Raw genomic sequence first — 24,821 nt, forward strand, 5'->3', positions numbered from 1 at the left:
ATGTGTGGGACATAATTATTGGCGGTCTAGTTACTTATCGTCTTGAAAGCTTAAAAGAACGTTTTGCTAAGAAAAGGAAGTAGAAGGACTGTGAATTTTCACGATGAGTTTGATGGCACCTTTGTTCAAACTGCTGCCATTCTGGAAATCCGTTCGAAGTGGATATGCCTTGCAGGTTCACCCGCTAGAATTCATAAATTACAATATGTGTCGTAAAATACTTAGTAACGAAGTTTGTATGTAAATTATGTTATTTAGCTGAGTATGTGTGGTGATTACGCGTGCAAATAACGCCCGCTTGTGTGAATAATCTAGCTGAAGGGCTAGAATTACGTAATCTGCCACAGGCGATCCCGAAAAATTACGTGAAACTTTAAAAGTTATCACCCAGTATATGAAGTCTTTCTAAGTTATAGGCAAATTCCCGCTTAAATGTATGCAAACATAGAAAAGTACTAGAGTTTATCCATAACGCCTCAGGAGAGGAGATTTTGGTGCTCATTAATTAAATTTATTAACGGTCGCAGGATTTTCTGTTTATTTTTTCTTGAAGCAGCCGTTTGAGAACATTGGTTTAGGATGTTCTTTCCCACCATTTATGGAGTACACGCTGTATGTATGTTCACAGTTTATGCAGAACTAGTGAATATAACAGCGATGCTTTGTTTGAGAACTCTGCAGCACTTTCCTCACCGTGGCAGCTGGGTACAGCTGCTGTGCTGTCGAGTAGCTCCCCATTGATGGCATCAAACCTTACTGCCCCAGCACAGGAGCTCAATGCTCCAGCTATGAGGCATTAGTCGTTTTCTTATTTCTTTATTGTCTTTACTCCATTCACGCAGAGATAGACTATAGAAACATACCAACCCATGAAGAGATATTTAGAGAAAGAACCACAATTCTCGCATCCGTACAGCCTTTCTAACCTATTAAGCCAGTAGGCTTTCAGGTTTGGCACTTCATTCACGTAAATCATACTTCTTACAGATTCGCGCCCGCTGTTCGAATCGCACCCGCTGAATTCGCATCCGCTGTGCGCACCCACTGTGGTTCTTTAGTGGCTATTGTGCTGCGCTGCTGAGTACGAGGTCGCGGGATCGAATCCCGGCCACGGCGGCCGTATTTTCATGGTGGCGAAACGCGAAAACTACACTTAAATGTGTGTGAACGTTAAAAACCCTTTTCCTGGTAGTGGGAAATTTTGAGAAGTCACTCCCATTACTCTGAGTCTCATAATCGAATCGTGGTTGTCACGTAAAATCCCACAATTCTTTACAGATTCACGAAAGTAACTCGTTATTGACCTGCCGCCATTCCTGACAACGAAATATCCTGTAGGCATATAAGAATCATCAACCCAAATTTCATGCTTTTTACATTAGCGAAGTTATCTGACGCCGCCGTAATATACGGGGAAGTCATTTTTCTAAATATTTTTGAAAAATACGCCAAAAAGAAGTAACCTCCCCAAAAGTCCAGAGGGTATGTTTAATTGCCTCCGCTTTTCAACAAATAAAACAGTGATTGCATTATTGTCAAGTATTGGAGGCCGTCAAGGACACCGTAGCAAAACCTTGAATGATGAAACTAAGTTTTATTTGGCGCACCTGTGCCAACAAAAATAAATTACTCTCAGAGCACAACGATTGCGGCGAACACAGTCGGCGATAGTCAAAAACCTGATATGTAGGTCAAGCGCGGCGGCTTTTGTACATGCGTCATCGAAGGTTCCAGAGTCATGGCTTGTGTCCACGTGTCTTCCAGAAAGGTCTACACAGTCTGCGTCGCGAATACACGCAATCAAATCAAAGCTCAGTGACAAGAAACAGCGGATAGAATTATCGAAAACGTTCGAGAAATTTCCTATACATGGAGGATCTTCCGGCGTTGAGCTATAATATTTTACCGTGAAGTCCATCGTCCATCGTTCGAATCCCAGTCAGAAGTTCTTTTTTTTTCGTTCTTTTGTTTTTCCAAGGCTATCAAACATCTACTATTGCACTTTTATAACGATACCATGTGTTAACTGGCCAATTATGCATTTATATTGCAGGTATAAGACATCACGGGACGGATAGAAGTTGTTGGGATGCTCGCCAAACAAAGCTTACACATTAAAGAAGGACTCAGAAACTATGGCAATTGGCCGCGCGAGGGAATTACTCCTTTTTTAGTTGCTTTACTTTCATTATAGATATTTATCTTTTTTCTCCCTCTGTGCTATGGGCTTTTCAAAGGTGAAAAGTATGTCAATTACAATTAATGTTGGCTCTGCTGCCTGCCAGGCGCTGCCACTGAAGCTCGGTGTGGCTTTGGCAAGCCTGGTTTGTACGCTGTTGCTTCGTAAATTTCTGCACTGAAGTATTACTATTGTATGAAGACATGGGCAGTAGACTGGCACATTTGATCGAAGCGAAACAATCGATTTTACATGGAAACATTGAGAAAGAAGCGTTTTTTTTTATTTAGAGCGAGACAGAGTTGATTTATGCAGAGGAAATGAAATTCTTAATCAATTATATATATTTGTGATGAGTAAAGAAAACACAACAGGATTTTAGTTTATAATCAGCAATAAATGCATTTTTTTTCAACGCCCATTGTAAGAGCAGGCTATGACGCCGCTATCCACTGCAAAGCAATTAATGCAGCTCTTGAAGCGTTCAGAAAGGCACGCTCGTAAAGTTCACCTGTTACAAAACGCCCCCCTAACAAGTTGCGCTCTTTTTCTTGTCGACATTTGTCTAAATTTGGTGACGCGGGTAGCTTCATCGTTTCTTAGCCTGTCCAGTCAAAAGTAGTGAGCTACAACCACCAGATAATTGTTTATTTAGTTGTTTTCGTGCGACTGCGCCCAGCTTGGCGTCCGACGATAGGACTAGCACTGTCCACCTAAAGCCTTTGTCGGCTTCCAAAGAAACTACGTTCTGTGCAGGAGTGCGATTTCGACACTCGTACGGCTGGCCTTTTCCTGCATTGCTTTGCGCCCTGAAAGCTCGAAAAGCCCATCAATTAAAATGGCGGGGCTATTCGATATACAGCGCTAATGGCAGGCCAATAAAACAAATTTCGCGTCTTCGAGAATAAAATTATGTTACTTTTATTTTTAACGGATATGGCGTCACAGCATCTTTCTTCCGCCGGAAGTGCTCTCTCGTAACACAGATGGCGCTTAGCCCCATGAACCAAAGGTCAGTGGGAGACGTCGCACTGGGCGCTCACGGGAAGACTACAAATGAAGCTGTGCAGGGTGATATGGGTGGAAAAGTTTTGAAGTGAGGGAAGCTCAAAGTAAAATTGAATATGAAAAACGATTGAGGAATAAATGGGCTGGGAGTAAATAGGCTGGGAGAGTGTAGAGGTATCTGTGCACGAAAAACATTGATTCACAGTGGAAGGACTAGGAAGCTTAACAGCAAGTATGCTGCCGGTAGGGTGGGCAACACAGCAACAAAGAACGTCAAGCGGAAAATCAGAGAGGCTGAAATACTCTCATGGGCGGCTGCGATGGGAACCAAACCTGCCATGAGTAACTACCTAAGAGGAAAAAACGAAATCACGAAAGAAACGATTTATGATAACTCAAAGGAAAGCTCATAATTTTCGAAGCGATATGAGGATAGAACGTGCACCTATAAAGCGAGATATAAGAAGGAAGAAGAAGCATGTGCTTGCTGCGGTAAAGCTAGGGAAACAATGGAGCGTGTTTTATTAGAATGTGAAGACATGTACCCAACGGTCGATTTAGGCACCAGTGGCGTCCTTGAGGCCCTTGGGTTCAGCAAGAGCATGGGAAAAGCAAACATGTCCGCAATAGAGATCAGTAAGATGCAATTGGAAGATTGGTGGAAGAAAGATAGGGAAACGACAAAAAAAAAAACGGTGGCATACAAAAGCAAAGTTCACAATAGGGGGTCAGGAAATTTGGTTTGGGAGTTGATCGCGTTCTTCTTCCTCGCTTCTTTTAAACCTAGGTAGGTCATTAGGCAGTTAATAGCAAAAGCTTGGTGGCGCAACCCGCCGCCCCGTTTCAAAGGGCACGCTCATAACATCCATCCATCCATCCGCTGATGATGTTTTGAGTGTATGGGCTTATATGGAAGCACCAGTTATCTTTACCTTGGGCAAATCAAGTAACCTTATCTCAGTTCCCTCACGCCCGTGCAATGCGTAGGCCGCGTGCTGTGAGGACTGCGGAAAGATAGCGCACCCGCGAAGAACACCGTCGTGAACAGAAGCGGCAATGTGCGCGGCGACGGTGGGTGGTGCGTAATACGGACGAAGATCGCGCCGCAAACGCCAAGCGTATACACCGTTGGTTGGATCACCCCTTCCGACTCCACTACCGTCGTAATTGTGGGCGATATCAACGTAGACGTGTCTCGGCCAGACGGAAAGTGGTCGTGGCGTTGCTCTTGGAAACGTTCGGCATTCAATGTTGTACAGACATCAGTGCGCCCACGACGCGTCATCGGTCGTGTATGGACTTCACGTTGGCCAAGAACCTTTCCAGCGTCACCACAGAGCCACTGGCCGAATATCCTAGCCATGATAAAGCGATAGTCACCTTGGTGACCGAATAATAAATCTAGAAAGCAAAAAAAAAGCTTAAAAATGAAAAAAAAGCTGTAAATATGCGATTTAATAAAACAACAACACAAATTGTGAAAAAAAAAAACAAAATTCATTGTGGTGCATCTCTTTTGTTTTTACCAAACATATTTGTTTATATACAGCTTCGCTGGTCATCCACTTGCACAGTGGAATGGCTCTTAATTTTTCTTTTTCGATTTCCTGCTCCGTGCGTGCACGGCGAGTTATGGTGGCGACAAGCTGAATGGCTGCAAGCCATCCGCCGTGTAAACAATGATAGTTCAGCATGTGAGAGCAGACAAAGAAATCGCGCGTGCATAGCAACCACTTTATAACATGCAAGACGGCGCCTCTGTACCGTACAGTACCGTCCCCTGTTTTGTGACGAAAAAGTGCGCTTACGAAATGAAGTCAGCATCAGACGGAAGGCGCATCGATCTGAGCGTTTGGTAATCTAGGTATGCCAGAGGGTTTTGTGTAGCTCGGGAGAAATGGTGGCATTATTCGAGTTTACGGGGCTCAAACTTTGACATCTTTTCCTTATCTCTCTCGCAGGGGAGCCGTCTACATTTAAGAACCGTGCAGGTCACGTGCTGGCACAGCGTTTAGGCGCAGAAAAGATGCGAGCAGCACCGGTACCACTGCCCGTTTTGAGAGATCAAGCAAGGTGAAGCCTACAAACTGCCGCGTTACCAGCTGATTAGAGTTGTTTGGAATATCCTTATTCGACACCACGGGCAAGTTTTCATTTGAAGAAACGAACACTCGCCGGTTAATCTAAGCAACAAAATGTAACGGTTGGATTGAAATTTAGGCTATACGTTACATTTGTCCCGAGACAACCACGAAACAAATAAGCAAAACAACTGCGTTATTACCAGCTCCACTCTGGCGCATCGAACCTAACGTGATCACAATTGCTACAAAAAATTATTAGTGATGGAACGTGTGGTTTCCTTTTGAGGTGTCGCTTCCAGTTTACCTATGTGCAGCCGGGGACAAAATAATGCGGAATCTGCGAGCACGTGCCATTAACGGGCTTTGACGGGAGACAATGCATTGCACACAGTGCCGGCCGGAAAGAAAGCGATTTTTTAGCGCGTTATCATGCTATCGCCGTGATTCCGACAGCGCGCTTATGGAAGATAAGAGAGCTTGAAAAAAGAAAAAAAAAACGCATGCGCGACGGCGTCCCGTCAAAAAAAGCGCTTGCTTCGTTAAAGGGCACAAGAGTGCAGTTTGACACGCGCTCGCAGATTCCATGTTATTTCGCACCCGCTGGTATATTGGTGAAACTGAACAGCAGTGAGACAAACCAAAGCTGCGGCGAACGTAGAATAAAAACTGGATAATTTCTTGAGTGCCAGTTTTAGCGCGCAACGCCACCGAGGTGCTCCGTCACAAGGGTTAGAACAGCGAACCCGTTAACTACTCGACGGCGTGTTTAAGAGAAATAAAAATAACTGAAGCGTTTGCGAATAAAATCGCAACCTCTTGCACACGTGTGTTACGATAACCACTTGTCAACGCCAAGAGACCCAGGTGGAGGCAGTACGCCACCTTGAAAGCATACACTGACACATGATGGACGAGAGAGAGAGAGAGAGAAACTTTATTGCCATTGTAAAGATTTGAAGGAGGGGTGGTCGGAGCCTCTCAGTCCAGGGCCCCACTGGCCTCTGCCGCCTGCCTGACCTGGCTAATTAAGGACTTTTGTCCTGCCAGGTCGGAGCGGGCGAGCTGTGCCTCCCACTGCTCCATTGTCCTACTGGTATTTGGCCTGTGAGGGTGCTTAGTGCACACACAGGTTATGTGTATTAGGGTAGGTATGCCACTGATGAACGAGAACTTTATTGCGTAGCAGAGTGAATACAAAATATACAATTATACAAAAGAATTTCACTTAGACGCCGAGGCATGCACTACGAATGGATTTCGTGGCAGATGCAGTATTTGTGCGGTTAAAGCATTAGTAAATAGCTTTATGCCGGTGCTAGGCTTCATCTATTTTTCTGATAAAGCAGTGAGCCTGCACGGCAAAGGCAAGCCACTTTCGAGGTCATGCAGCAGGTAACGCCATTTCTTTTGTCCTTGCTGCCCATTTGAAAGATAACGAAATTCTGGGATCATAAACAGGGCAAATGAATGACTCGTTTAAGTGAGCTCCACATTCGCGTATATGCTGCCACCATCCACAAATCCATTGAGTTCAACGTGTTCCCAGGAAACTGTACCGGTAGTGTTGCCTTGATTCCAAGTGCCAGGCGCCGGCTTCTTTACCATCTCGTGATCAGGCAGGTACACTGGTAGCGGGATGTCTCTCTCGGAATCATTGGGGTGCGTGAGGATGACTGTTACTACTCTGGCAAACGGCCAAATCAAGCGGCCGTCCCATTTGCCTTCGCCGAGCGAAAACTTAAAGCGCACAGTAGATTCCCCGTTCTCCTCCCTATTGAGAACACATTCAAGCCGGAATAAGTAACCATCCAGCACGGTTGGAGGATGCGTTATGTTGTGGCTTTTGTTGTAGTCCAACGATTCCAGTTTCCCTTGGACGTCGAAGGAGCACATAGTGACGTGAACGTTCCGCCTGGAAGCGGCACGGCAAGGCGTCAGAGCGAACGGTGGTGGTTCCATGGCTAAGGACAACTTTCGCTTTTGGCTGCTGCCCACCGGATGTTGCTGGCCTTTTGTGATGTCACGTTCAAGAACGGTGATCCGCTTCACTATCGAGTTGACGTACTCGGTCACATAGTCCTTGTCAAGAACGTCGCCGGGCACCCGCTGTATCAGTGTTTCGAGACCCTCCATGATATCTTGTACCTCTCGGATGACGCCACTGTATGCCACGGCTGTACTCGCCTCCTGTCCTGCAGCAGCGGCTCCCGAGCAACATCGTCTGTGGTCAATGGCGACACTGAGAGCGACGCGCTGGCTGCACTTCGGACATTCTGCCTTTTCGCTGCTGCAATTGACGAGGTGCTCCATAAGCGTGGACAGAGTACCGGTGAAGGCGCAGTCCTCACTGTTGGGGCACAGAATTCTATACTCATCCAACTCGGCCAACTCGTAATCCTGCGGCACGAAGTTACCCGCGAAGCAGTCCTTGCCGTCGAAAGGGCACGGTTCCTGCTCTTTGATCTGATTTCTGCATGGCTCGCACAAAACCTGGCCGCAAGACAGGAGCAGTGAGCGGGAAGGCACCCTGTCGCAGAGGCCGCAGACTCGCATGCTCGGTAGAGGATCGACGAAGGTGACGCGTCGGCCCTCCAAGAAGTCGCTGAAACCAGTCAGAGTGTATTCTGAGCCCGACATCCTGTAAGAAATGATAGACTGAACTGAGGCGACGAAGCGGTCTGCAAAACAGGGCAACTCGGATGCGTGCGGTGGTTCCGAAGGGCAGATGCGATAGTGGCGATACCAGTGGTGGGAAACTCCCCGGCTTCGGTGGCAGTAGGGTGCCTCGATGTCCTCCTTGCCCGCCGCTCCGTTCAGGGTGGAGACAGTGTTTGACGGCGTTGGTGCTGCGAGAACCGGCTCGTTCTAGCCACCGCCGCCATGTTCCCGCCCGCCGCGCGCGCTGCCCGGTGCATGTGGTAGGACGTTGCTGCGACGAGTTCGCTGGGTGTCGTCGGCACAAAATGGCCGGCTGCTGCGTGCCGTTGTGCAGTAATCACTCGAGAAATGGTTGGCGAATGTTTCAGTTTCCAAGAGATCCAAAAAGAAGAATAGTGTGGATTGTGAGGATCAAGCGGGACAAATGGCAGCCCACGAACACATATCCAGCTTTTCTGGACACGTACCAACTAGCGCCCCAAGCGGGCCCGGCACGAAGCTAGCGCGTTTTCAATGGAACGAGCGGGTTTTTCGCGAATAACAAAAGCTGCAGGCCGATTATTGAAAAACGCAGGTGACAAACGTGTTCTAGAAGACAGTCCACACGAGCCAAATGCAGTGATCACTCTATGGCACGTAAAAATTTTGTTCCCACAGCAGTTAAAGTTTTAGCAATGGAAGCCTATGGAAACGACGAAAATTTGTGCTCGATTTTTGAGGCAAGAATGATGACTGTAATAAAACTATCCAGTCTATCGTAATACGCAGTGGAGCGTAAGTAGTCCGGAGACTCAGCTTTCGATTGATGCCTCTCTCGACTCTCCACATATGGCGTAAGACTGTTCCCGAAAGCGATTTTTGTAACACTGTCGTGAAAATTGCCTTGGTATCTATAACAACATGAGCGTACCCCTCGGCGAAGCCTCGGTAACCGTGGCCGAGTGGTAGAATACCGAGCACCTTTCGTCCCGCATCACGGCGGCCGCGGTTCGATTCCCCCTTCACAGCGGTTTTCTTTTTTTTTAAGCAGCATACGACCTAGTTTTGTAGTCTCTCACTAGATGGCAGAATCACAAAACCCAAGATTTGCTTTCGGTTTCGGTTTTGGTTTCTCAGCAGCGCATTATTTGAAAGCCGCATAGGGATTATAGTCTCCTACCAAATGGCATAAACACAAAACTCAAGAATTGCTTTCGGTTCTGGTTTTCCAGTGGTGCTCTTGAAATATTATGCTTTCTGTTTTTCCTTCATAAAACGTAGCAGTATCGTGTTCATTGGTTAATTCATCGCTTTTATGAAGGTTTTATTCATTAGAATACATAACTAGAAGCTTGCGCATGGCTTTGTGTTACGAAAAAAAAAACTTTCGTGCTTTGTAGCGTGGAACCTGCAAGAACAAGATGGCTATTCTTATTGCGTTCTTCTGGAAGGTCCGTTTTCTTCGACTTTCGGCTGTCCTTAATGGCACACACTCCGAGCGAATGACGTCCAGCTGTGCCACAATGTTACCCGGTCGCCAGTGCCATGCCTATGCAACATTCCTGTGGAACAAAGGGTCTGCTAGGCTGAGTCGCTGCCAGAACGTTAATTATTTCTAAATATTCATCCAAATAAGAAATGTTCCAACTAGGAGATGTGCAGCGTCTGGATTAGTAGCTACTGTTAATGTGTTCCCTACAGCCGAGTGGTATCAATCCGTAGGTGTGGCCGTAAAAAACCATTTGAGTAAATGTCCTTCGTTCGGTGCATTTGCTTTTAATGGGCAGCATTCTTTGTCGAGTACCCCTGCAATTTGGTAGCAAAATCGTGCAATATCGTGCCTGTAACGCCAAAAGCTTGACGCATTTCCCATATAAATATATAGGTCGTCATATAAAGTGTTGGGGTGACCAACTTGAAATTGGAAGTGGCATCAGCATAAATTTGGGCCAAGGTGAATTTAGCAGTGATATGGGAGTGGCCCTACCTAAATTTGGGGTGAAATGGTAGTAAGCGAAGCTGAATTTGAGGCTGATATGGGGGTGGCCCAACCTAAGTTTGAGGTAATATAGGGGTGGGTAAGCCTAAGTTTGGGGGAATATGGAGGTGGGTCAGCCTGGATTTGGGAATGATATGGGGGTGGGAGAACCTAAATTTGGGGGTGATATGGGGGGTGGGCCACCCTAACCATGGGCGTGATACGGGGCTGGGCCAAGCTGAATGGAGGGGGGGGGGTAGGGGGGCTAACCTAAATTTGGGAGTGATTTGCGGTGGGCCATCCTAAATTTGAGTTGATAGACGGGTGGGCCAGGCTAAGTTTGGGGCTGATAGGGGGGTGGGCCAACCTGGATTTGAGGATGATATGGGGGTTGGCGAACCTAAATTTGAAGGTAACATGGGGACGCGCTAACCTAACCATGGGGGTGATGTTTGGCTGGGCCAAGCTGAATTGGGGGGGGGGGGGTAGGTGATGGGTGGACTAACCTATATTGGGGTATGATTTGCGGTGGGCCATCCTAAATTTGAGGTGATCGAGGGGTGGGCCAGCATTAGTTTGGGGCTGATATGGGGGTGGGTCAACCTAGATTTGCAGGTGGTATTGGAGTGGGCCAATATAAATTTGGCGGTGTTGTGGAGGCGGGCCAATCTGTATTTGGGGGTGATATGGGGTTGGTCCTACCTAAATCTGGGGGCAATCTCGGGGTCGCTCAATCTGAACTTGGGGGCGATATGGGGGTGGGCCAACCTAAATTTTGGGGTGCGTCGACTGGAATTTTGGGGAACGATTTATGAAAATTCGTGGATGGACCAACTTGAAAATTAGGGGTGGCCCAGTTGAAATTGGGGATGGGCCAACTCCAAGTTTAAGGCTGGGCGAAAAAAAATCGGGCGTGGCCGACTTAAAATCGGGGGGTGGGCCAATTTTAATTTAAGGGTGTGCCAACTTGAAATTTGGGGGTGGGCCTATCTAATGTTTGGGGGTGGGCCAATTGAAATTTGGGGGCCTGTTTATGAATAGTTAGACAACACCAGTGGTGTTTCTGCATCTTTTTCATCATCGCAAAGTATGTATATTAATAATTGTTACCTAATACTCCTCAAGGTGAGCTACCATCGAGCCTTCCCAGCCCACTGGGCTGATAATGTCACAGTAGTACTCACAGAAGTACAGAAGTGACAACTGCGACGTTCAATGCGGAGATCACATGAACAAATCGCAGACTGAGCTGACCATTTTTGCACCAATGTCATTGCTAACACTACTCGCTCGTGCTAGAGGCAAAACAAGCTGACAACTATCATAATTCAACTTTCACTCCCACGCTAGTCGACACGCTCTCAGCGCACTATTTCGCCAATCATTGGATAGAGCCTTGCTGGATGTTTTACTGTCATGTTGCGTCGTTTTTCACGAAGGCCGTCTCCCGAAAAGAGAATAGATTTTTGAGATTGACGAGGCAAGCTAGAATATAACTCAAACGAAGCAAATGTATAAACGGTTATAGTGATTTTTCAAAAATGAATATAAGTAAATAAGATTTCAGATGGTATTGTTTCGACCGGGCATGACAACGAGTTTCTCCCGCCTGTCACAGTGCTTTGACCGAAAACCTAATCATTTAGCTCAAACGTGTTGCCCAATACTACATGTGCTAAATGCAGAAAAGTGCGGTGCGTGGTCACAGCTTCAAAGCCAGTCTATTTTGTGTACGGTTGTTGATATTGTAGTAATGTGGAGTTTTCTTCTTTATAAGAGCACAAAAAGAAAAATATAACAGATGGTAGCTAAGCGCAAAGTAAATTGGAAGATCTGAAACCAGCAATTATTTTTATATTGTGGATTGGTCTTCTCCGCCGGTAGATCGCTGTCGCATTACTTCAAAGAATTTCGTTTGTGTGCAACTGCAGCAAAACGAAAATACTACCATTTCATTGCCAGGACCTTTATGCCCTCCACACACACAAGAAGGACACCAGATAATTGGCAATATCAGTTTATAAACTGACATTGTTTTGCTAATTTCAGTGTAGCGTGGTGCCTGCGGACGGAGTATTTTCTTAGTATCAGTCCAGTGTTAGCAGTGAGAAGCAGTTCGGTCTACCATTCCCATGAGGGCATACTAGCCATTGTAGCGCTTTACTGTAGGACAAATTAAGTGCTAAAAACTTGGTGTGCCTTGTCCTTTCCGCAGGTCGTCCATCCATTCTGTTATGGTGACGATCAACGTTGTGTCCGTCAGGCCTCCTCCTCATTTTTAGCTTCACCATCACGAGAGTGGACAGAGAAAGGAAGCTTTCTTCACAATCAGCCCCAGCGGGATTCCACCACTCGTAACTGCTGCAATTAGCATTCAGTGACTGGGCATGCTAAGCACATCCTTAGTTTCACAATGACTAGAGTACGCACAAAAAGTAGAGCTTTGGTCGCTATCACTACCACGAACCCATGTCAATGCAGATATAAGTACGTGCAGGGGCTGAGTATGCTAACCTCTCCGTTACCACCTGCTTCCACTACCTTAGATTTTCCAGGCATATCTGCTTCTTGTTTTCATCGCAGACGCATGCAGGATAAACGCGGATAACTAAAAAATCTCAGTGCCCTTCCACTCTGTGAAGAAACATGACCTGCAAAGCTGTGTATGTGGGTCCCTTAATGATGAACTGCACCTCCACCGTATGTTGGCCCCGCATTGCACTGTCTTCGAGATCGGCCCACATATGGGGAGTGCTTAACGCCTGCTTCATCTCCGCCGCGGGTCTCCCCGGCATGGCATTACATTCGGGATCAGCCCACATATGGGGAGCGCTGAACGCATGCTTCACCACCGCTGCGGGTCGGGCTGGTATTACGCTACCTTCAGCGTTTGGCTCTACACGCGGACGCGATAGTGGAGAAAGTAGCCCTTAACAGGAAGCTTTAGCTCTGGTGGTCCTATCTTAATAAATGTAAAAGGACAATTCGTTTTTCTCGACAGCCACTGCATCTAATTTGACAAGGTTTGTTGCATTTAAAACAAGAACTCAAAATCTAGTGTCTGTTGGTTTCGAATTCTTGAATTAGGTCATCATTTGTTTATTCAAAATTGTTCAAAATTGCAAATTAAAAAAAAAAACGAAACCATCAAGTTTACAACTCTCTTTCGGCAAAGAAAACTGATATCAAAATTATGTACATTGCATCTAACAGCACATCTAAAGCAGACAAAATTGATATATTACGCATGAATCTTAAAAAATTTAGTAATACGGAAATACAGCTTTTCTACAACCCTTGTTCACAACGTAACGACTTCACGTAAGATATAAATCGGCATATTGGAATTGTCTAATGGATGCTGTTTACAGAACCGCGATATCAGTTCTTGATCTGGAGTTATTAATTTGTAAACTTCGTGCTTGTGTACTTTTCGCACTTTCGAATTGTTTAATATCTTTTACCAAAATTCAGGCCCTAAATAGAAATTCCGCTTCCAATAGTCACTAGAATTTACCTTTCTCTCCCGAATCCAACAAATTTCGTTAAAATCGGTCCAGGGGTTATCTAAGGAAAGGGGTTCGGCGTTTTACATCTATTTGAATAGGCCGAGTCAGAGTAGGGCCCGTGTTAAAGCTTCCTCTTAACGACTTCGCTGTAAAAAAAAAAAAGAAGAAGAATTAAAGAAAACAAAAACGCTGCATCTATCAATATCGCCGGCTCAGATTTCGTCAGGATGGCACCGTCCCCATCGGCACGGCTCTATGAGCAGCTACCAAGCTGTTCACTTTCGTTATCTTCCTTCCCTTGGCGGCCGCGCATTGTCTTGATGCCAGCGGCGCGCTAAATCTGCACCATCATTCCGTCATGCATCGCTTCTGCGACCAAGCAAGCTTTCGGCGGCACACGTACACTGCCGCGTTGACACCAAAACTTTAAACTGCTTGCTTTCGAGAAAACAGCATGAATAAAAATGGAAGGCGACGATAAGGCCACGGGGAATATGTTCGCGGGGCCATACTATTGATGACAGCATACCGAAAGGCTAAATGTGGTCAGGTTGACTTTACAGGTTTGGAAGGAACGACTGAAGGTCTAGCTGCTTCATTATCACATAAACAGCGCTTGAAGTTGTTAGCGCAGTTTGTGTGTTGTTCCTCCTTTGTGTCCCGTCGTGAACTGCTGTTCTTTCTGTGGCTTTACAGACGTTCCTTTTCTGCGTCAGTTACGCCTTCCAAGAGTGTTTACTTGGAAAATGTTTGTTTGCATGGCTCTTACAGAAGTATGTTTAGTCGAAAGTTTTTCGATTGGCTGCATAATCTCGAGGACGGGCTCCAAACTGCTCATTTTCTTTAGCCACGTAAGAACCATTACTGAAAATTTAATTAACGTAGCTTTGTTGATTACGCAAACAACTTCTCAACTTACTCCGCATCTAGAGATTACCAATCTGAACACTCGAATGATAAAATGATGTTAACATTGTTTGTATCATTTCAATAGTTTTGTTTCGTGCAGTTAAAAGCAGCCGGCATATTGATGGTGTTGTAGACTTCTTATAAAGTAAGTGTGAAAGCTTGGACAGGTTATCTTGGCACAAATCAACTTCATGAGCTTAAGCACATGTGCCCAAACTTGCACGACTGCCTTTACAACCGATTCTGATATATTATACAAGAAGCACCTCAGCGCTACGGTACATCCCACAAGGTGTGCGAGAACATTGTGTGCGCTCCTGATTAAGTGTCTGAGCGTTGGTGGCATCAGGCTCGGTTTCCTGGCATCATAAGGAATAAAAACTGCTGCCTGGAGGAAAGCATTGGGTACATTTTCAGTACTTTGTAACATATGGATCATCACGGATGTGCACGTTAGAACGAAAAGTACTGAAATATTAAGATGAGGCTTTCGCTGGATGTATTTTAGCTGTGTAATGATAAGATCTAAAGAAAAAATACTGTGATTTTGTGACAAATAATGCTGACATGAAATACGAGCTCCGACACAGTAGCCGTGGTGGAATTGGCCCCTGGACTATTGGGATACATTGAACCACGATACGCTGGTTTGATAGTTCGCGCTTGAATTTCCTGTATGTCGGCGCCGCTGTGCAGTGTTGGAGGCCCTTTTCAAACGACAAGCACTATTTTTCAGCTAATATTGAAAGCAACTGTATTCCTTTTTTAGGGGGGGGGGGGTGCTTTTTTTTTAGCGTCTAACCACAGTTCCAAAGTTATCAGTTAGCTCAAGATGGCCTGCATGTGTTTCTAATATCCAGTATGTTGTCACGGATTCAATAGCGAAAGAGCGTTATCTTATCAGATTGCGCGCGTGAAGCGAATACTGGCCTACATTCGCCGTCACATTTGAGGACCCGAGATTGCGCTGCAATGTACGACCATTTCAGTATGACGAACTAACGCCTTGATCCGTAGATCGGAATCAGAGGAAGCACTTTGCACGCAGCCATCGTTGCGCTTTGAGCGTTTTCTTTTCCAGAGCAAGCTCACTTTATAATGAGTTATATTCATGACTCACTCTTTGGAAGTGTTTTGTTCTTGACATCCCTACAATGTGAGAGTATAGAGGCGCTCCATCTTCATTGAGTGAACACTTGGAAACGGACTAGGCCTTTTCTTGCGTCTGCGTTTACACACTTACCGCATCAATTTATTTTTTATAACCTAATTTAGGAGGCTGTAAAGCACAGCAACCTTTTATTAACAGGACGTTTTAATAACACAGACAATATAAACGCTTGTTAGTCGGCTTTCACCTCATGGTAAGGAATTTCAATAAAGATATCTTTATGATAATTAAAAGCCTATCCTCTTGGCAACGTTTAATCTGAGTTCCTCTTTGCAAGCTGATACAGACTTGCAGGTGGTTCGTATCGGGGGCCCTCAACATATGTCTAACCGTCCAACAAAGAGTTATTCCGAATGTTTAATTTCAGGAAGCCGTATTACCCTCCTGTCTTTCATTCCCGTTCGCAAACACGCATAAGACGAAAGTGCTGCATGAAGAGCATCGTTAGTCAAAACCAACGTGCTAGCGTTGCTCACCTCGCTTATATCGCTGTCATTTAGGCTTATATACGAAATATATATATTTTATATCGACGCATCACGAATCCAAAAAGACCTGTCCGTGACCAGCCCAGCTAGGTTTCTTTCATTTCGTACTTCGTAGTAGCTGCTAATAGTAGCTCACGAAGCAGAGCACTGAGTGGGGATATTGCAGAGAAGGTGTTCTATATACTGTCTCGTCACCCACCAAAAATTGCCCGCCGTGCTACTGGCCATTCCTAGAAAATTGTGTATGTGATGCCCAGTCATTTGCAACACCGCAACTTTGTTCTGCGATTGGAGAGTCCAGGTGAGAGACAGGGTGGTTATGTAGAAAAAGACACGCTATTTTCTGCAGTAACATAGGAAAACATGAATGAATGCCTTCATTTATTGAGAAAAAAGAAGACCAAGCATCAGTGGAAGCACGTCTCAGCAGATTGGGAAAGAAGCGGGGGACAAAGAGGAAAAGCTGGAGGCCTGGTGGCAGGCGAGGGCGCAGTTTAAGGGCGAGAGAATATAAGCAAGAGTTGGTGAAACCAGTTGAATTCAAGTGTAGATCTGTGATGTGGCGAGTAAATGATTGGAGTCACCGCCAAGCATCCGTCATTTGCGGTAGTATGAGCACCCGCCGTTCTTGGTAACAAACGTTTACTGAAAACCAATCTTCGCAATTAATTATTCATCAGCCATACCTCGCCACGTATTTCTTAGTGGCAGGGTCAGTGGATTTCAACTACGCTGTCGCGACAAGTTACGACTATAACGTGGCGCTTGCGGTTACGGTTGCCATACTCGTGACTCTTACTATTGCGCGAATACTATAAACATGGGCTTACTGCACAAGTTAGTGAACAGACATTTTAGAACCGCGTTTCTCACCTTACATACGCGCAACGAAATCACCATTGCAGCATGTTACGGTGCGCGTCCTTTCAAGACAGAGACGAAAACAAAAGAACGTGTTAGAAGACACGGTACCGACTTGGGCCTCGTGCCAAACATATCCAAGCCAGCAATATTTGTTTTATTTCAATACCCTAAAGGCCCAATGCGGGCGTTACGTAGGGGGGGATTCATCAAAGAAAACTTAACAATATACAACACAGAATATAAACGGATGAAGACAGGAATAAACAAGTTAATAAGCCAGGTACAAGTTGACAGGGGAAGAAATGCTAGGAACAGGTACTGAAAAAATGCACATGTAGCAAATCCCACAAAACAAAAATCGCACTTTCAGAAGTTACAAAACATGTCATCTAACATTCCACAGAACGTTACGGCCCACACGCACACACTGAAAAAAAAAGAAAAAAAACGCACATCATTCTAGTGGAATTTTCTAAGTATGGGGGGGGACCAAAGAGCTGTTTGAAATGATGATGTTCCAGCGATAGCCGCAATGCTAGAAGGAAGCGAATCCCACTCTTCAATAGCCAGGACCAGAGGTGAGTATTTGTATCGTTCTGTCCGAGCGAAAATGGGTTTAGTCTTCTTCATGTGATCTACACGAGCCGGTGTGTGCGGCACCGGGAGAAGATGTGAACTTGCGTATGGTGTGTTGCTGTGGTAGAGAGTATGGAAAAAAGATAAACGGCTGAGTTTTCTGCGCATGACCAGAGGCGGGAGACGGAGCGATATTTTCAGTACTGTTACACTTTGATACCGAGAGTAACGGAAAAGGATGAATAGAGCAGCCTTGTTTTGGATACATTCCAACATGTTAAAAAGATAGGTATAATGAGGGTTTCAGATCACGGGTGCGTATTCTATCACAGGCTTGATTAGCCTGTTGAATGCGTGTAGTTTTGTATCCTGGTTGGCTTGGCATAGTCGGCGTTTAAGAAGACCAAGTTTTTTTAAGTCTTTGGTAGTAATCAGTTCAATATGAGTGCTCCAGGATAAATAAGAGCTAAAATTTACACCGAGGTATTTTACCGACGCTGAAGTTTGAATGATAGTATTATTAACTGTGTGGGCATTAGGAATCGTCTTAGCAGCGGAAGTAAACTTGAGATGTATAGTTGTGTCTACGTTAATTACCATTTGCCCTACCGCACCAATGAGTTAGCTCATCAAGATCAGTCTGGAGAGCAACGATGTTAACAATCATGCCGTCGTTTCTATGCAAAGAGGTTATGTATTTAAACTTCTCGAGTGACAGTCCAATCCGCCACCTACGGGAGCGCTTGAAGCCGCCGGCGGCCATATTGTTAGAGGAAAAGGAGCATGGCTACAGTACGTGGCTGCAAGCACGCGCGACGCAACTGTGCTTGCGGTACTGCGATGAAAAATCAAATGAGACCCCTTTAGGAACTATATCAGTCCGGCATTGTGTGTCGCTGTTGTAAAAAAATGGCTGTGGCTTAGCTAAGGTTAAGCCCAGGATGCGAAGCATACCAGCCTTTATTTTAACGCGACAGCGTTAAGGAGCTCGTGTCGCAGAAAAGCCGGTGTCGTCGGCGTCGGCTCAGGCGTGCGGCGCTTGCTCAGGCGCACATTTCGTTGTCGCGCCGAACGCTGCGTTGCTCGACGCTCACCGCGTCCGATGCGGGGGGAGACGCCGCGAGCGACGGCGCGAGTTGGAGCCCCGTTTCTCCTCTGTCGTGACGTCACGGTGTCACGTGGTATTGAAGGCGACACCGCCGCGCCTGAGGAGCTGGGTTGAGCTCTCGTAATATGCTTCGCATAAAAAAAAAGAATGTCATGGTGGTGGGTGCCTTGTGTTCTGTGTACAATATGTTGCGAGAACTGAAAAACAGTCGTTTCCTGTTTTCTTCATTCAGTAACCTGCCGCGTGCATCGGCACTGTGATGCCCTTTCGTCGATACGTGGTGCCGGGCCGTATTGACAAAACATCACCTTGAAATATAGTATCCTTATGCCATTTCTTAAAAAAAATCACTATTAGTGTTAATGAGCATTTTTGCTTTAAACCTAGAAAACAAGAAAAATATTCAACGGTAGGTCTCATTTTTGTCGTTTCAGTTCTAGCTGAAAAGAGTTGGTGAAAGTAAATTTACAATAAAGCTAAGGCGACCCACCATCTGCACGAAGCCGCAAGCCTACATGCGCTCCAATGAGGGTAACCTGCCAAAGTTAAAGTCATGCGTCACTGGCGGCTCAAGCAATCTTTACTTTTTTTTTCGTTTCTGCATCCGTTCTTCCTGCGTCTGCGGCAAAAACGAGAAGTGGGAAGGCAGATAAATGGAAATTGGTGGAGGCAGGTGGTAGCGTAATGGTTAGAGTGCCCATCTCCCAAATGCAAGATGCTGCATTTGGGAGATGGGCTCGAATCCCGGTGGTTTGTTTGGGAAGACAGCTTTCTGTGCACTCTGGTGACTGCGACGCTCAGAATTAGGCGGCAGCCTGACGACAACGGTCGCCGTCAACGTGACAGAATAAGCGGGCGTGCAAGGTCCCACTTAAAGCCGAAAGTATATTCAGAGGAGATACGCTATACTCTTGTCGGCAAAAAAAAAGAAAAACTGATGAGTAACGAGCGGTGCTGTTGAGCGAAGCTGTAGACCGATAATGTCACCATAGACATGACCACCCTCCAATCCCGGTGCTCAGCGGAAATATACGTCGACAGCATGTCAACTAGCGTGTTATAGATACTTCATTAAGGTCGTTGCGTGTTTGTGTTGTGTCTAGCAGGAGCGAGTAGTATAGGAGATTTCATTGGAGAGAAGGCGGTGAGCGAAGTCCGCGAAAAGTAATTGAGGATAGCCATATTGAACGTCGACGCCGTGTTGAAGAAAGCCTGCGACTTCAGTTGCTCAGCCGACAGAAGGCTTGAGTAGTAGCATACCGCTGGGCGTATTTGGTAACCACAGCGATAGACACACACTTTGCGGAAGTAAACAGAGGAAAGGGACGTAGTGAGTTGGCCGCCCTTTTCAAGCTCTGCTTGAAAAATGCATGTGGCGAAGTATGACGCGCCAAATAGTATATGCCAACCCAAATGAATCAGCGCGGTCATACTTGCGCGACATGCCATGGTGGCCTGCCACCAGGACATCATGAAGTTGCAGCGATTACAGTTTGCATTGGGTACTTGAGAATTAGAACGAGCACATCAGAGACGTCCGAGGGATGTTTCTACGGTATAAGAAGACATCGCTCTCGCCCTCCACCCCCCCCCCCCCCCCGAATAACTAAATCATGAATATAAGCTTACGAATAGGGGCATCATAAGATCGAGCACTAGGGCGCTTGTTGATCTTGTTCAGGATGACGTCAGCGTTTCGTTCAGCGTTTATTTCTGAGAAAATGAGTTGGAGTTACGTTTATTTGCATCACAATGATGGGCGTAATCAGGCAAACATTGACAGCATTTCATTAGAGGGTGCCTGACTACTCCGTGGAGATTACGTTTAACAATGACAACAAACACAGAAAGCTTTGCTTACATCGATTCGCACATACGTGGGATCCGCATAATTTTGTGACTATCAATTTAGATGCTTCAGAATGGCGCTCATTAGCGCAACATTTCCATCCACAGTGAGCATAAGCGGCTGTCGTATCCACAGTAGAATTGATTTAAATGGCTTTAATCCCATGGACATATCGTCGCCAACTTCCGTGGGAATGCAGTTGTCAAAATGGAATACAGGTGACAGGGAAATCAGGAGGTTGATGAACGGCAAGTAGGTGGAAACTTGCGCATGACCTCAGGGATATAAAATGACTTTTTGAGCAGCTTGGTCAGGGGGCCATGCAATGGTTTCCACGTCTATTAAAAATCCTCCAAAATATTAACAGAGGCCGACAAAAATGCGGGCATTTTGGGAAAAGTGAAACCGCTGGAAATTTCACGACAGCCTTAGCCTAAATATAAAATATGACTTAAAAATAAGAAACCATAACGTTGACAGGGTGGCCAAATTCTGGCACAAATAAATCGGCTGTTGAAGCAGTTCAGCTGAAACGCAATGGTGCGAAGTAAGGCGAGAATGTCGGCAAGTATTGAACAAAGGTCAAGTAGGTCCTGTGGCCGACGCCAGCGCTCGGCAGCTGTCAAACGACTGCACGTATTAGCGAGATGCCTGGTCGTCAGTAATTACAGTATTATTCGGGTCTGAAATATTGGACGCGGACTCCATCACATTGAATACAGTGCATTCTACGGTGTCATTCTTGGACAGATGGTACCGACTCTCCAGCAATGAGGATAAGAACAAATTCTCTCACGTGCCGGCCTTCACCTTCCTCCTACTGCCAACATTCCTTTCCCTCCGTAGTCGCTTAGCTTTTATTGGGTTCGGCTGCTAATCACGAGGTCTCGGGATCGAATCCCAACCACGGCAGCTGTATTTCAATGGGTGTGAAATGCGAAAACCCGCGTACTTAGGGTTAGGCACACGTTAACAATCCCAAGTGGTCTAAATTATTCCCGAATCCTCCACTACGGCATGCCTCATAATGAAATTGTGGTTTTGGCAAGTAAAACCTCATAATGCGTTATGTAACATTCGTGAAGGATGTCCTGGGCAGTAGCACAACTCTTGAATACAATTAAGTTTCAGGAGTTGCGCGTGAGGTCCTTGAATATGTCATCATCATCATCATCATCATCATCATCATCATCAGCCTGGTTACGCCCACTGCAGGGCAAAGACCTCTCCCATGCTTCTCCAACAACCCCGGTCACCTACTAATTGTGGCCATGTCGTCCCTGCAAACTTCTTAATCTCATCCGCCCACCTAACCTTCTGCCGCCCCCTGCTACGCTTCCCTTCCCTTGGAATCCAGTCTGTGTATAATAGCTGTGTCTTACCAGTACTCACCTACGGGGCAGAAACTTGGAGCCTTACGAAAAGGATTCTACTTAAATTATGGACGAGGCAACGAGCTATTGAAAGAAGAATGACGGGTGTAACGTTAAGGGATAAGAAAAGAGCAGATTGGGTGAGGGAACAAACGCGAGTTAATGACATCTTAGTTGAAATCAAGAAAAAGAAATTGGCATGGGCAGGACATGTAATGAGGAGGGAAGATAACCGATGGTCATTAAGGGTTGAATATGTGGATAGCCTTTATGGCGTTCGATAGCTGCTAGTCTACATTGCGGCTATATAATAAAGGCGGAACGGCAACATAGTAGAGAATGTGGAGAACCTACAAATCCCGCCTATATTACTGCACAATAATTTTAAATAGCGTTCTTGCTTCACGCACGTGGATAGCCGCCAAAGGAGACTACTTTGGAAACTAACTGCAAGTACTGTATATGTCGTACCCAAGGATGTACCTGGCCTGGTGGCCAGTAAATGTGACGTAATATTGCGAGCAGCTTCGGCCATAGCATGCTAACGGATGACGACACAGACTGAAGTGACTAGCGCAAGAGTGGACAAGAGAGAGACGCTACAAGGACAAGCGCCCAGTTGGAAGTTTGCGCTTATCCTTGTCGCCTCTTTAGTGTCTTGCGCTAGTCACTTTAGCATGGAATACCAACTAGCCCCCTCTCACACCCTGCGACGACACAGGGACAGTTTGCTCAACTCTTGTTTCGTGACTTTTGGGTCAAGATGAAAAACCGACATATCCATGTATATGTCTTAATACTTAAGCACATCTAGATTTGCAGCTGCGGCGATAGCCCATGAGTGCGCATTGCAAAGTCGCTAGTGAAATAATTGTGTGCGCCTTAACAAATTCGATAAGGGAAAATCAAAATCCATCCACGACGGCGTCTCTAGTAGGCGCGGTGCGATGTTCGGACGTTAACAATGTATGCCGATTGAAGAAAGGCTGCCCCGAAGTGCTTCTGACGGTTAGGCTAGCTTCTTTACTCCGTAGAATGAAAAAAAAGAAAAAGAAAAGGAAAAGAGAAGAAAAAAAAAAGGAACCGAATCAAAAGCCCAGAATCAACAATTGCTCGTCGCGAGTAAACGCTGGATGACGAGCAATTTCCAGGCGACGAGCGAATACGCTTGATCAAGAACACTGATAACGCTGGCGGGACAAGCATTGTGGCGAAGTTCAATGCACAGGGATAGCTTTTACTTTTTTTTATTTTTGTTTGGTTGACGTCATCACGCGTCACCGCGGGAAGTTTGAAAAGTTTAAGGTCAGTACGCCACGTGGTGGCATTCACGCGAACTAAACCCTTGTGTCCAGAAAAGCTGGATACGATGCATATGCAGTGTGAGTACTGCGGCGCTTCGGGGGAATTATTTTTCCCACGTGGACTTTCTTACGCGTTACTGATAATTGAAGTAGATTGCGTGTAATATTTCCTGGTAGTTAACATTGGGCTGACAAGCAGATTACTAGTTAAGCAAACCAGTAGCAGTAACGTCAAAGTGTTTACAAAAAATAACATCTCGACTGTCTCCGTCGCGTACTGAAAACCTATGTGCGCGTCTGTGTTACCTAAGGCGTATTGTGTGGCGCGTTCGGTGATGTTTTACAGCTTTTCGGTGCTGCAGCAAATCAAGTTGAGTCGTTTATCTTGCCCTTGCGGGCGGTGCAGGACAACCAGTAAAAGGCTGTGTTGAAGGGTGCGCCCAAAGTTCGTCAGTATTCTGAAACCCTGTAGTATAACCATTCCTAATTAACGCTACTTGGACGTTACTCGCACGTGCGGAATTGCTCGCATAATAGAATAGCGCTGTTTTAAATGTCGCAGTTGTAGTAAAGTTCGGAAAATGTTTAGAAATGTGCGAAGCACAGCAATTGTTGGCGTGTGAACACTGGTCATATCTGGCGAAGGAAATAAACCCAAAGACTTTCCATGAACTTGCAGGCTCATTTCGAAGAGGACAGCTTCGAGCAAAGCAGAGCAGGCGGATGGAAAAAACTAAAGTCAAATGCGGTGCCGACAGTGTTTTCCTTCAGACGTAAGTTTCATTTTTCAGCGTGTTCCATTTTCATCTCTCGGTAGGAGGGGGGGAGGTCGTTGTTACGCCATTGCTACGTAACTTAATATGTAGGAACAAGGGTTCCGGGCACGAAAACGTTAGTGACCCTGACCGAAAATGGAATTTTGTTGCTCTACAGGCGTTCTGAATGTAACGATTGTAGCAAGCGGTGCTTTGGACAGAAAAGTGAAAAGACATTAAGAAAGCCGTTCGTAGCATGTACCGCTGTTGCCTAATGCTGTTTATGGGATGCATTTTGATGATATCCTTTGTTTTCGCAGCTTTGCCTTCTCACAAAGAGGCACCGGACCCGCTGTCCTCTCAGCCCTACCTGATGATTAACATGACATAGCCACTGATGATCATGAAGCAGCGATGGACCCAATGTCGTCACCAGGCAGGTTTGAGCAGACTCAAGGACAGAATTGCAGCCCACAAGACGCCTGCTCAAGGGCACTGACTGGTAGCAGACGAAGCAGGTCTGCAAGTCTCAGCCAAATGAATGCTGGGGTTTCTGACCTGCAGTCTACTTGTACCTCTTGAACATAATTAAGTAAGCAGCTCGCAGACCTGACACAGAAATACTGCGAACTTCAATAATTGCACACCCAGCCAATCTCCACAATCCAATGTCTCCGAAAAAAGTTAAAAAGCTCGAAGGTAACATCGAAACATTCGGAAAGAACATCAACTTCCTTAACGAAGACCAAATACAGGCACAGTAGAGCAACAGCACCAAAGGGAGTACTTGGTCTCCACAAAGTGTAAAGCAAGCACTGCAAATTAAATTTTCATGTGGGTCGTCCGGCTATGAAACCTTAAGGAAACTCGGGTGCCCGCTGCCAACTAACAGGACTCTTTCGCGTCGCCTACAGGCACTCAGGTTTCTGCCCAGGATCCTGACTGACGTAATCAACATGCTAAAAACGAAAGGGGGAGGGGCTATGCAAGACATTGAAAAAGACTGTGTTCTGCTGCTAGATGAGATGG

At 45.9% G+C, this 24,821-nt stretch overlaps 1 protein-coding gene and 1 long non-coding RNA gene across 2 annotated transcripts; one reads left to right on the forward strand and one right to left on the reverse strand.

The window, feature by feature from the left end:
* Positions 1 to 5,147: 5,147 nt before the first annotated feature.
* Positions 5,148 to 24,599, forward strand: LOC135907518 (uncharacterized). The gene is made up of 3 exons (XR_010566032.1): positions 5,148 to 5,260; positions 23,717 to 23,810; positions 24,113 to 24,599. It is a non-coding gene; the product is annotated as an uncharacterized lncRNA (long non-coding RNA).
* On the reverse strand, positions 6,510 to 8,340 carry LOC135907517 (uncharacterized). Its single transcript, XM_065439212.2, has one exon. The coding sequence runs from the start codon at positions 7,906 to 7,908 to the stop codon at positions 6,748 to 6,750; it is 1,161 nt and encodes a 386-aa protein (XP_065295284.1). The 5' UTR covers positions 7,909 to 8,340; the 3' UTR covers positions 6,510 to 6,747.
* Positions 24,600 to 24,821: the final 222 nt, after the last annotated feature.

Source organism: Dermacentor albipictus, chromosome 6 (assembly GCF_038994185.2).
Source record: "Dermacentor albipictus isolate Rhodes 1998 colony chromosome 6, USDA_Dalb.pri_finalv2, whole genome shotgun sequence".
Classification (NCBI taxonomy): Eukaryota; Metazoa; Arthropoda; class Arachnida; order Ixodida; family Ixodidae; genus Dermacentor; species Dermacentor albipictus.